A 13,196-nucleotide genomic window follows, 5' to 3' on the forward strand; every position below is an offset into this window, starting at 1 on the left:
AAAAACACTGTGTGGGGTTTTTTTATGTGCTTTGTCATGAACTGACTTGATGTGATAACAGCAGTAGTTATTTTTAATAATGTAATCCAAATATTAAGCTGGTCTGCTTCATATGTAGAGTGAAGAACAGATACAGGACACCAGTTCTGCTACTGTTTGCACGTGCAGAAGTATCAAAGCGTACGCACTTTTGAAAGCATTAGCAGTGTTAATGTGTCCGTTTCCAGGTCTGCGACAGTTTTTTAGCGTAGGGCAGAGCTACATGGTGATAACCAGTTATTGCAAACTATTACGGAGACCAACATTTAAAATGGATTTAAAGGGGGTAGATGGGTACATTCACGGTGAGTAGATCCCTCTGTGGGTATTGGTGATATGAACAGATTTTGCAGCAGAGGAAATAAATGAAGTGGGATATCCAGAGCAAGAGCATCCTAATTGTTCTCTGGATTTTATAGTCTTGACCTAAACACTTCCTCCTGGCTGCTTTTAAGGTCAGGGCATAGAGAACGATGTCCCCATATGCCCCTTGAGTGAAGCTGTATTTGTACTACAGTATTTCATCTGCTGGTTTTGTTTCATTACGGTTCTTAACTCAAATGTGTAAAAAATCTCAAAAAAGAGGAATAGAAAAAATACTCAGGATGTGACATGGAATCGGTCATTACAAGATGCTGTACAGTGATAGAGAAGGTTCACTAACAGTGACTTTTTTTGTCCCCTTTCTTTCTGCCAAAAATAACTCTTTATTCTCTTCAACGTGCAACAAAAATTTCTTCCCATTATGGAATCTGTGGTCTTCCTGTAACCCTCAGTTTTTCCTTCATGGGTTTAATTTGAATCACCCTGAATTCTGTTGTATTGGAGGTGATTAGTATAGGCTAAAGAATCATGAGAGAAAGGAGGTTTTGGTAGTGGAGATGTGGAAGGAATACATGACTTTCAGATGCAATAACGGCCTTGAGAGAAATAATGTAAGAAAAGGCAGAATGAGATGGTTGTAACAACGTGTTGTTGAACAACTAGGGAATAACTCAGTTGCCAAAATAACTGTAGAGGTGATTTAGGAGGCAGATGGATTTACTTGTAAGATTTTTAGCTGAAGAAGCTGTTGAGGCATCAGAGGAGATACCTTCGAGTTTAAGGATGGTGGGGGAAGGGGGGAAATGTTGGCAATAAAAATTAGTGTTCAAATCATTCCTGTAGTCCTGAGTGTGGGCACTTTAAGTCCCACACCACAAGGGTCAAAAAGTAGGAAAACAAGTGAAATTGATAGGAGAAATAACATAGAGTATAATCTCTGCACCTCCTTAGTTTCCGTTGGTCTTAATCTAGTTGCTCTCTTGCGATACGGAGAGAAAAACAAAGATTAAATGAAGAAAAAAAAAAAATAGGATTTTTAGCTGAATGTGAAGCTTGCTTTAATCTAAAACCAAAACCAACCAAACTACCACCTTACATGTTGTTGATTTGCTGTTCTTAACTACTGTGTAACGTTTGTTGAAAATCATTTCTTTCTTGGTGTATTCCAAATGACCTTTTTGCACTAAGAGGAGGAGCAGTGTAATTGCTTGAATACTAATAGGAGAGATACCATTAATAAACCTACTAAACTCTTAAATATTTTTCTCATTGAGCTTTCTAGTTGTGCTTCTTGTGTGCGTGTTGGGTTTTGAATGTTGTGTTTAAAAAAAAAAAAAAAAACCAAAACAAAACAGTTTTGCTTTAGCACTTGAGTGCAGGGAAATAGGGGACTATAACTGTTGAAGTATAAACATTACCTTTGAACTCTTTGTCTACTTATTGAAAGATTACTGTGTTTGGATTTAGAAATGTCTTTGAAGCTATATTTGATGAAAGTACATTGTTTGAACTTAAGAGTAGTTTGTGTGCATGTGCATGGCATGTTGTTTCTGTAGTTATTTAACCAAGCGGATCTACAACGCGCTTAGAGTTGAACTTCGGTTTACATTAAAATGTATTTTCACCTCAGCAAAACTTGCAGAATAGTAACGGGGTAAAATAATCAGACACCTACATCTAGAGTCCTGGAAACTTTTCCCAGACCAACAATACTTTCTTACATACTCACAATTAAAAACCAAGTATTGCAGATAAAAGTAGAAACTGAATGCAGTGTAGAACTAATTTTAGATTATGTGTACTGTGGAAGCACTTTCTTAATATAGCCATCTAATTTAATATCTCCAGTATTTGCCAACGGACTGCGCGTGAGCATGTCATGCTTTATACATGCGCGTTTATCAGCCTGCAGTACTGAGAATAACAGAATACGGTGCAGGTTCTATGTAAGGTAGTGAATGTTGTAATTACAAGATACTTGCTCACCAATGGACTTCAGTTTTTATTCTTTTTTTACTTTCTCCCCCCCGTTTGTTGGGTTGTGTTTTTTTCTGCTGGGCCTGTTGAAGCTTTGTTAACCTACCTGGTGTGTATCAGGGTTCTTGCAAGCTCTGGGAGTTACTTCTGAGATGGCTTGTGAGGTTACTACCCCCAGCTGGCCACCTTGCTCTTTCGCTGGAGGTCAGGGCCTCTGTGGCAGTATCAGGCAAGCACCAGCTCATCGGCCACAGCTGTCCAGAGCCTGGCATATTAATTTAAACTGCCACTGATTCTGGTTTAGGCCATGCTACACTTGCCACTGACAATACTTGCTCACTTCTCTTGCCCTTGCTGTGGAGGTGGTAACCTCCTCGTGTTTTGTGTCTGGAGCTTGTAACCTCATCAGAATACTCCAGCATGAGTTTCTAGGGTGAGTGTTGAGCTCACAGATGACAGAAAAGCTGTTAGGCGAGTATTCATATCATTTAAAAGAATTATGAGAGAGGTGTAAAGGGCGCATTTCAGCAATTCAGAGCTAGAAGGGCAATATAACTAATGAAGAACAAACTTAACAGTTAAATGTCATTTGCAAAGTACATATCTAAAATTTTGTCTCTGTAGTAAGAACACTTTAAAGAGTACTTTCCCCCTGCCACATCCATGTTTTAGGGGTGTGTAAAGGAGCAGTGTCTCCGACTTTGTTTATTTGGTGTATCCAGCTAGTAAATGGCCACTTTGAAAGACTGATGGAGACTCCTTCAAGAATATCTGCGTGTTATTTACAGGGTTTGTGAGGACGGCCAGACTGCGACTTTCTCCTATCAGCAGAGTATGGTGCTTTATGGGCATGGCAAGCAGGTGAGGGAAATGAGGATTAAGGTTTACCTTGCCAAGCAGCATTTTGTATTAGCAAATCATGATGATGTTGAACTTGCCAGTCTTGTCTCTGCTGTTTGTATGTATTGAGCAAATACTGTTGAGGAAAGCTTTGCTCTTGCCCACTGCAATGAGGAGTGCTGAATTTGATTATTAAAAAAATTATGTGACTTATTTATGAAGTACAGCTTGCAAGTGTGTTTTTATCTTGTTCACTTAACAACGTATGAATTAATTTGGCCGGCAGTTATCTTATGGGTGGCAGAACAAAACGTATGTCCGTGTCGCCAGTTTTAAGTGTTTTGAGGGCAAGCGGTTTGCTTCTTGAGAAATGCTCTTCTGTCGGCCTTTTTAAATACTAGATCACATGTCACTTGCTTTCCAAGAGACACCATAGTGTCCTGGTCGGACACCAGGGGGACAGGATTCGCAGTTATGTAAGCAGGCAGCGGCGAGCCCGTGTTCAGGGCATCGCTCCCAGCACTTTGGAGGGGGTTAGTAATGCTCTCTGTTCTCAATAATTTGTAACTCTTGTTTTCCAGGGGTAAGTTTAAAAAAAGGAAGCGGGTGTTTAAGGTCTCCTTTCTATTACTGATTCCTAGAACTTATTTAATTCTCTGCTCTGTTTGGAAAGTATATCCTTTAAGTGAAATCATCCCCGCAACGGGAGTGTGAGGAGTGAAGGCTCCATCAAGAGCATTATCGAGTTGACTCTTTTGACCTTGGTAATTACTAATCTACGCAATCGGGTATTTCTGAGCCTGGACAGCCTTGCTGGTTTAGCATTTTACTTGTTTTATTGGTTTTATACAAGTCTTGAATAGGAAAGGAGGATTTAAAGAGAAAATCTGAAAAAAAAGAAACCCAACCCCGCGTTCCTTCATGAGGGGTAGAGGTCTTCTAGAGGGGAGCTGGCTTGCAGAGGGGGAAGACAGTATTCTTATGCTAATCCACGCTCTGGATAAGGAGCAAAGCAGCCGTGCAAACAATGGAAGTGGAGCCAGAAAGTCTGCTCTGCAGTCTAGCACGCCTTGAAAAGCATGTCAGGCCGGGCGCCTAGGGCTGCGCAGGGAGGGGCCGAGCCGAGGGGAGAGCTCCAGCTCGCTTTATGGAGCTGGCACCTCGCCACAAGGCTTGGAGAAACCTCACTACCTAGAAAACAAGAATTAACCGTGGAAGCGAGGGAAGGGAGGGGGGGAGAAGGAGTTGCAGTCTACTTCTCATGTTATAAAAAACACCCCCACCCCCCCACCCCCCCTTGAATTGTCTCAGCTTTGTCGCTGCTGTTTTCTTCTTCGTGCCGAAATTGAAGTGATCTGTTTTTTAAATAGTAACCGCTTTTTCTAAACAGTGTTCTGCACGAGAGATGGAGATTTTAGCAACGTGCCCCTACTCAGAAACTGGCTCACACCACCCTCATGTGGGCAAAGCGCTCCCGCCAGAGAGGCCTGGAGCTCAGGTCGGCCGGGGGGGGCTTGGGGTTTCTGCTCCTTGCGCCCCCTCTTGCAGGAGAAACCCACCGCAGTGACACGGGGAAGAAGCACGGGCTTGTGTGGCATGCTTTGTTACCGATTAAATTCAGTAACCAGGAAAAGACAGGCTGTTTCACTTAGGCACCATGAAATGAAAAATATGCTCTGTAAGCACCAAACAAGAACCCAGTTTCTGGAGAACTCTTCAGGAGTCCCAGAATTTGCATAATCACCTTTGCTTTGGAGACAAAAAGTGAGTGTGAATTTCTTTTTCTAGATTGGGCAAAGGTTATAGGTGTAACAGAAACAAGCCAAGACCATGGTATCTAAGTATAATAAAAGCTTACCCTTCAATTTTATAGTTGAGGGATTTTTTTTGACATCGATTAACGAACAATTGTCCTGAAATTATGAAAAAAAAATTATGTGTAAGGCTGTGAAAACGTTCATTAGTCGTCTTTATATTGCTCAAAGGGATCTTGCACTTGAGAAAGCGTTTGTACATTAAAAGGCGCCCGTCCTGATTTTAGTGTCCATTGTTTAAAAAAGTGAGCAGGTCTATATTCAGGATCGAGGCCCAGCTTTTTCTCTTCCTCATCCTAGCTATATTGTCTGTATAAAACAACTGTAATTCCGAGCCAAAAGATGCGATGGATCTTGTAGGCAGTACAGTATGACCATAATATTTCCAATAGTGAATATTTTCAATGTGTGACATTTGTAACAATTTTAACGACTTTTGCTGTTGATTTTTAGTGAACGAAAGGCTGTCTTTAACGTTCCTGTGAACAAAACTTAAAAGCTTTAAGTTACATTCCCAGTTTGGGTTTGCTAGATTTAGAGATGGAATGTGTTACATGTGGAGACTTTTCTCCTCCTTCGCATTGACTGGTATGACACCAAGGAACTAGCAAAAATGATAAATAGATAAAAACATTAAAGAATGATAGCTTCTGGGTAGAATAGCAGAAGTTTGTCATTTATGGTGGAAGGAGCATGGGTGTTCATTTGCCAGTTGCCTTAAGGGCAGAAGCTCTCAGCCAGCTAATCGCCGAAGGGAATGGAGTTGAAAGAGAGGAAATGGGTGAAGATAAATAAAATTGTGTAGTGAAATCCTATTTGAATATGCTCAAATAAGAGAGTGTGTCATGTTTGTAACACACTGGGATATTTTTGAGTACCTGATGGCACTGGGAAAATAACTTTACTGAATTTCATTACTGTTAATTTAATGGCAGAAACTTTGTAGCAGTTAGCTAATTGGATTCCAGAGTAACAGTAAGATGGGCATTCAGGAGTCCAGTGAGTGGCGTCCCCAATTACCTAATTGTGCTGGGCATGGTAGAAAGCAGCTAGGCTTTAATTTCTTCATGGTTAACAACTTTGTTTATGAAACAGGCAGATGTATCATAATTTAGTACTTAGGCTTCTAGATTCTGCAATAATGTACACACATTTGATACTTGCAAGCAGTGTGAAATCTTCCTTTTATAAGCTTTCTGTTAGCGTATCCAGGGTGGATTTTGGTGACTTTTCTTCCTGCTGCTCAAAAATAGGTCCTTTTTCAAGGACGCTGAACTGTCTTGCTGCAGAAGGCAGTTGTTGGGGGCTTGTGTTTTTTGAATGAACAAATGCGCCGTAGTAGTATGTGCTTTATAAACACACGGTTATAAATGACTCACAAATAAAACTCAGGTATATTTTTCATTTAAGTCTCTTGAGAAGTGAGTAATATGCACACAAGCATGCTTCATATAATGTTTCAGATTTTGTAGCAGTTTGTAGAGGGAGAAGGAACACTGAAATAATTTACATAATCTTTTGGCTTTTAAATATACGCAGTCGCTAATAGTTCTAAATAATTGTAGTACAATCCACAGTTTAGTGGAATTATTTCTGTGAGCTTTCACAGATAGTGCCTAACAAATAGGGCCTTCTTTGAAGTAGTTTTTATTGATGGCCATGCAGCCAACTTGCAATACCCAGCAGTTGTCTTCATCTTCTGTGGTTTCTTCATAGGTTTTGGTGGTGGATTTACCTGTGTTTTCAACTTAGCGTATTTGACAGCATTTAGCATAACTAGTTCAGTTGTTTCAGTATGACACTTTTGTGCAATTCGTGTATCATAGAACCATTCAGGTTGGAAAAGACCCTTGGGATCATCGAGTCCAACCAATGTGTAGGCATGCCTTGCAATAAAATAATAGAAGCATGTTTAAAAAGCAGACTTATACAAATATTTGGCAGAATTGCACAGTATAGAGTCTGAAGCTTTTATTTAAATTATTACTGGTTAAATTTGACTATTTGAATAAGCTAAGGTTAACAATAGCTGGTTTTGTATTACGAATAATAAAATGGAGTTGTAAGGTCTCTCCTGGATCAGAGTCTGCTCCCATCCTGTCACCTGCAGCTACATGAGATGGTGGCCTCTATAAACTAGAGACTAATTAAGTCTTTGGACTGTATTTAGTTTGAAAATCTGCCCTAGAACCTTCTAACCAGTGGCTAGGAGTTGTTTTCTAATTTCTGATCTAAATAAATTTTAATGGCTAATCCATACCTTGTTGTTGTTGTTGAAGCAGTAATTTTCTTCAGGTTGAATAGCTGTCTTTCTCTCCTTGTGTTTATTCTTACGTTACATTTTCAAAGAGTAATCATTTTCCCGCCAACTTTCACAGTATTCATTTATTTTCTTTCTTCTTCATCAGTAGGGCTTTCTTATTCTCCAGGTAGTATTATCAGTCCTTCTAGTCATACATTGAATTTATCAGTCACGTTGTCTCTGTGCTACCCGTGTTTTACCATTTCCCTGGGAAACCTCCCTAGGAAGTCCTAGAGCTGGGTTGTCTCTTTCTCCCAGCAGCATCACATAGATGTGTCTGACATTCTGTCATCAGTTCACATACTTGAGTCCTTGGGCGTAGCTATCTCCTGTGCATGAACTCCTAGTTTCTGTGAGGCAGAAATCCTTCAGACTTCCCAATACACGTAACTTTCCCAATTTCATGCTGTTATATTTCATTCCATTTCTGTTACTTCAGTTCTTCATGTGATCCAAATCTTCCTGCATAAAAACAACACTCAACTGAATTGACAATTCATGTTTGTCAGCAAGGTTTATCAAAGTTTTACTTCTTGTGCTTAGTTCATTAGTGAAAAGGGTAAGTATTCTTGGATCAATCTGATTCAAGAATCAAAGTCCTCGAATGTCATTTGAACCATACTAGTAATCTTTGTTCTTGAAACTACTTGTCATCTGCCTTGTAGGGAATTCTTTACTGTTCTTACAATCCTTCTTTTCTTCATCCAAATTAATCATTTTTTGTGGCATCATATCAGGTTTTTTTAAGCTCTGAAAGTTGTTGTATACTGGCTTAGGCTGACAGCCCAATTTATCTCTGGTATTCTGTTGCACCTCGAAGTTGTGTTCAAAACTGTACGTGTGGTTGAGTTAGTATGCTTATGGTTACCTAAGTCACTTCTTGCCCCCATTATGCATAGGAGAAACATTTAATATTTTTCAGTTTTGCTTTGGCAAATATTTTAGTTTTTATTGTATGTACCGCTGAAATGTTTTGAAACATCTTGTCTGTTGAAATGGATTTAATGTTCTAATTCCTCTCAAGTCTGAGATTGGTTCTTTTTTCATATGTTCCCCTTTTACTATACTGCCTCTGTTACGTTCAGCACTATCATTCTTTACTGAAATTTGGGACAGTGCAGCTCATTTGGTTTGGGGATCATGCTGTTAAAAATATTACAGAGCCACATCTGAAGAACAGTTACTAGGGAACTCCCTTCTTTCAGAATCATTTTGGACCATATGACAAACCTTGCACACTTCAGCTTCATATATTTGGAGTCATACAGAGTGTAGGGGTAGACTGCCGTGATAGTGCCATGAATTCACAGCTGAATTCCAGTTCAGAAAAAAAAAAAAACCACACAGCTTTAACAACAAAAGCATTTTCATCAATAAACTATTTTTAGGAAGGATAATAAACTACACTGTAGACAAATAGGGTGTTACGATTGATGAATAAATTTATTTTTAGCAGATGATGCTAGTATGCTTCTTCATGGCCACAATAGAAAAAAAAAAAAAAAAGAGATTGAGGACTTGTAAGCCAACCAGTTGATTTCAGAGTTTGACTTTCTTCACCATGCTGTTGGTGGAGTAGCATTCCAGGTGTTAACTGGTGCTTTAACACATTTGAAGTACGTCATTTAGTTGTGTCATTCTACACTGTTAATATCAGGCAGGTTTTGGAGAAATTCCAGCTGTTGCTCACTGTAGATAGAGTACCTTAACAGCCTGTCTGTCTTCCTCTACAGTGGGAATCCAGAAAGGGCTCCGAAGAGGTGCAGCCTCTTCAATTTTGTCAAATGTATTTTTTGTTGTTGTGGTTTGTTATTTTTATTTTTAGTGAAATATTCTCATACAAAGATCATAACTATGTTGTTTTAGGTTGTGGCATTTGTTAGAAGCACTAGAAGAGCTAGACTGGTTTTGAAAACTCTTTTTTTTTTAAAACTACATAGCTATATTGGGGTGTCCGGTGATTTTTAAGAACTAAATGTTTTCAAAGTTTCCCTTTCTGCAAAAGAGCAATGTAGTCTGTGAGAACTAATTGTCTTCGTTTGTTTAGCTCAGGCATGTACATGAGTAAAAGGAAGAACAATTTAAATGATGGATTAAAAAAAAAATGCCTGAAATCTCTTCTGACAGCTGTGGCAGGAAAGCTCTGTTGAATTTTACTGTGGTGACTGAAAAAACTGCCTCAATGAATCCACGTCATGTTTTTGACACAGCCTTGTTGCTTCTGTCGTGTGGGTGGTGTAACAGGGTACGTGTCCCCAGTGCAGCTCACATAGTTCCTAATGAGAGGTGTACTGGAAGTCACTAGTCTTCCACCGGTGTGTTACTGGAAGTCACTAGTCTTCCACCGGTGTGTTACTGGAAGTCACTAGTCTTCCACCGGTGTGTTACTGGAAGTCACTAGTCTTCCACTGGTGCCCTGAGCCCACTGCCCAATGCTGAGATGGTGCCGTTGGTGCCGTGGGTGCAGCAGGGCTCAGCAGGGCTTGTCTGGTCAGGCCTTGCGGCCAGCTCGGGGGCTTTCCTGTCCAAGGCTCAACTGGCCACTGACCCTAGCAGCGACAGAAAGATTAAGGCATCATATGTGCATTTCCGAGGAAGAGACTGGAACTGCAGTCTAGCTGGGTTTTACTTTCAGTTGTTGGGGGAGTCTTTTACATGCTGATAAGCATTCTCAAAGTAGAATGATTTTAAAATGAGGAATTGTAGCAGAACTTGTTCTCGGTGTCAATTTATTACATGTTTTTATATACATTTTTGTTTACATTTTTATATATATTTGTGAAAAGTGAAATATTCATGAAAGGAAGATTCAGGTACAAAATACAGGTTCAAAGTGGAGAGTGTTATATTCTGGAATAGGCTTGGACAACATTTTTGAAAGCTACATTAGATTGTTTCACTGAACAAAAATCACCACAAAATTGGAAGTGAATTGCATGAAAATGTGGGGGTTTTCCCCTTTCTTCTTGATTTTTTTTTTTTTTCTGGTAACGTACTGTGTAGTGCAGCGGTAAATACACGTTGCACATGAAGTTCCTATGCCAGTGTTCTCTTTTACATTACTGAACTGGGGAGCATGACCACCAATTTCCTGACAGTTTAAAACACTCCTCCTTTCGAAATGTGGAAGAGTGAGAATGAGGATATATAGTCCTTGCTGAAACTTGCATGAAGACAGACAGAAATTATTTTTGAATATACTTTAAACAGACTATTAATGGAGGGTTTTCTTTGACGGACTGCAAAAATAATACTGTAAATAAAGTCTTGGTTTACTGCATACAAGCTGTTAGCAGTTTTCGTCTTCCACGTTTTATTGAGGATTGAAGTTTGTCTCAGTTGAAGCACAAATAAAGCAATAATAACGCTTGGATGTGTGGCTGTCCTGATGTTATCGCCGGGAGGATGTTCCCTGCCAGCTGTCAGAACTGGCCCTGTTTCTTGTGCTTAGGAAACACTAAAGAGAGTGAATATTTTTGTCACCCTATTGCTTTTACCTCTGCCTTGCCAGGAAGCTTATTTTGAAGTTACTAGCGCTTGGGTTGTCCGCAGAGTGCTGTGTCCATCCCACCCGTCGCCTGGCAGCAATCATGGCAAAGGCCGGGCCAGCGCAGCCTTGGGGAACGTTGCCCGCCGGCGGGAGGTGCCAGGCCCTGGGCGAGCCCCCGGCTTCCTCTGGTGCCGAGGGGCTTTGTCGCTTCATTACCGAGAAGTCAGAGACGTGTGAAAAGTAGGCCAGGGGTCGGGGCAGCCTGCCCCGGGCCTGCCGAGATGGGGAGTGACGGACACCTCCCGGCTTGGCCGCTAATTTGCCTCCATGTTAAATGCCTCCGAAGCACTAATTAAAATGAAAAGTTCTTGGGTCTCACCAACAGACAGATTGAGTTATTGATGGTGGAAGCGGCCACCAACAGTAATTGCAGCCTGTCCCCGAGCGAACGCCGCTTTGGGCATTCATGAGCAGCGCCAGGCTGACAGGGGTCAGGGGGGTCAGGCCCACCGAAACAAGAGGCCGAGGAAAGGCAAAATCAGGCCTCTGTTCAGCTCTGTGCAACGTCGCTTTTGTCGCGATTAACTGTTTAGGTGTTCGAGCTGCTTTTTAGTCCTTTGAGGCCCAATTAAGCTTCCCTTGTGAATAGCTGTGGAAAGTTCGTTAAGCAGAACGTGACCACAACTACTGCGGTCTGAAAAAGTATCGTCTTATTCAGTTTGGCTGTCTTAGCTATGCGCTCATACGTTGGATAAGTAGACTTTATTTTATTTTTGGAGCAAATGGCGTGTGCATATAGTAGCATAATTTTTCAGGAGGGACTAATTTGCACAAAACTTGGGAATTCAGAAGGGTATCGGGATTTTGAATTGGAGTTAACAGAGATTAACAATAAAAGTTCATTGGTGGTGTGAACTGAGCTAACTTTTTTTTTTCTCCAGAAAACACTATATAACATAGTAATCTACAGGAAGAGGGACTGGAATATAGTTGATGCTAAATGAGAAATTAATTTGTTCATTCAAATGTTAAATGAGATTGTGCGCTTTTTGTTTTCTGGAAGACAAAACTAACATTGTAATTAGGCAACTAAGCTATTTTAATACAAATTTAGCTTTCATCCAGCAGAGAGGCTGGGGTTTTAGCGCAATAAAGCTTCTCTGCAAGCGTTTTTCAACTGGTGACTCAACATGGTATTGCTTTTTTCTCTCAGTATTATGGAAAGTCACCCCTGAGTTGCATTCTTAAGAAAAGAAGTTATAGGTTTAAATTTCTGTAAAAAAATAGTTTGAAAACAGATTTACTTGTTAATCTGTTGAATATTACATATATGAGTCTAAAAGACATGGCTGTGACTAGTGAGTTAACATACTTAATAGTTTTGATAGGAGTGTGAAAACATCCCCGTGGGTCGTTATCAAAAACGTGCGTTTCAGAAGCAGCCTGCTATTCAGTTGGATAGTAAATATGGCTAAGGTTTTCAGTTACTAATCTTAATAAACATATGCAATTTAAATATATATTTTTAAGCCATGTGGTTATGATCGGTGTGACGAAAAATCTTGAAGGCTTTTTCTTGTTTAAGAAATGCAAGGAATTTCTTAACACTTTGTTTTACTGTGTCTTTCAGGAAACGAGGTTGGAAAAGTTACAAAAGCATCTTCGCAGTCAAACACCAAATCTTGTATTAGGCTTCATCAAAAGCTTAACATTTGTCAAGCAGAAGGGCCAGTCGCCTTGCTCAGGAAGTATTAAAAGTGAACAATGACTCGATTGAGAGTTTATGAGCGATTGCTTGGAGCCTCTCTGCTTATCATCCTCCATGTTCAAGGTAAATATGTACTAGTGGAAATAAGTTTATATTTTTCATCCATAACTAAGTCCTGTGTATTCCAGTGGCTGGAATAGGTTTTTTTTTGATTTGGGGTTTGGGAGTTTTTTGTTCTTTTGCAGGCAGTTGGCTTATCTGCCGGACATGCCATATAGACACTTCCTTAAAAAGAAGGATGTTACAGCGATCATGTTGTTGTAGATTAGAGATTAGGTCTCTTTTAGCAAATGCTTAAATAGAGACAACAGAGGTTTGACTTTCTGAATTTCAGTTTCCTGTATGTGTGCATCTTTGATCCCTTTAAACTTGACCCACTGAAGAAATGGCAGTGTGCGGTTCCCCGTGCTTTCTGATGCTCCCAGTAGCCAAGAGATAGTGCGGTGTATCTAATCTGAATAAGCTTGATACACCTACTCAATGGCCTGAGGTGAGGCTATGGGATGTTCATACTAGCCTGGTTTTTAGTTAGTGAAGATACTTGTTTGTATGTCTGTTGTCTTTCCAGCCACCACTTAATCAAAAACTTCTGGCAATCCAGTTGCCTATGGGACTTGAACTCCTCTGTCAAGTTGGGTGGAA

At 40.2% G+C, this 13,196-nt stretch overlaps 1 protein-coding gene across 1 annotated transcript in view; it reads left to right on the top strand.

Annotated features, from left to right (window-relative positions):
• Positions 1–13,196, top strand: part of BMPR1A (bone morphogenetic protein receptor type 1A) — an 82,220-nt gene that overhangs the window by 44,825 nt on the left and 24,199 nt on the right. Inside the window, exon 3 of the mRNA XM_074924406.1 lies at positions 12,417–12,617. Within this exon, the coding sequence (XP_074780507.1) occupies positions 12,551–12,617 (67 nt within the window). The 5' untranslated portion in view covers positions 12,417–12,550. The remainder of the gene's footprint in view (positions 1–12,416; positions 12,618–13,196) is intronic.

The sequence above is a fragment of the Athene noctua genome, chromosome 21, assembly GCF_965140245.1.
Source record: "Athene noctua chromosome 21, bAthNoc1.hap1.1, whole genome shotgun sequence".
NCBI classification, from domain to species: Eukaryota; Metazoa; Chordata; class Aves; order Strigiformes; family Strigidae; genus Athene; species Athene noctua.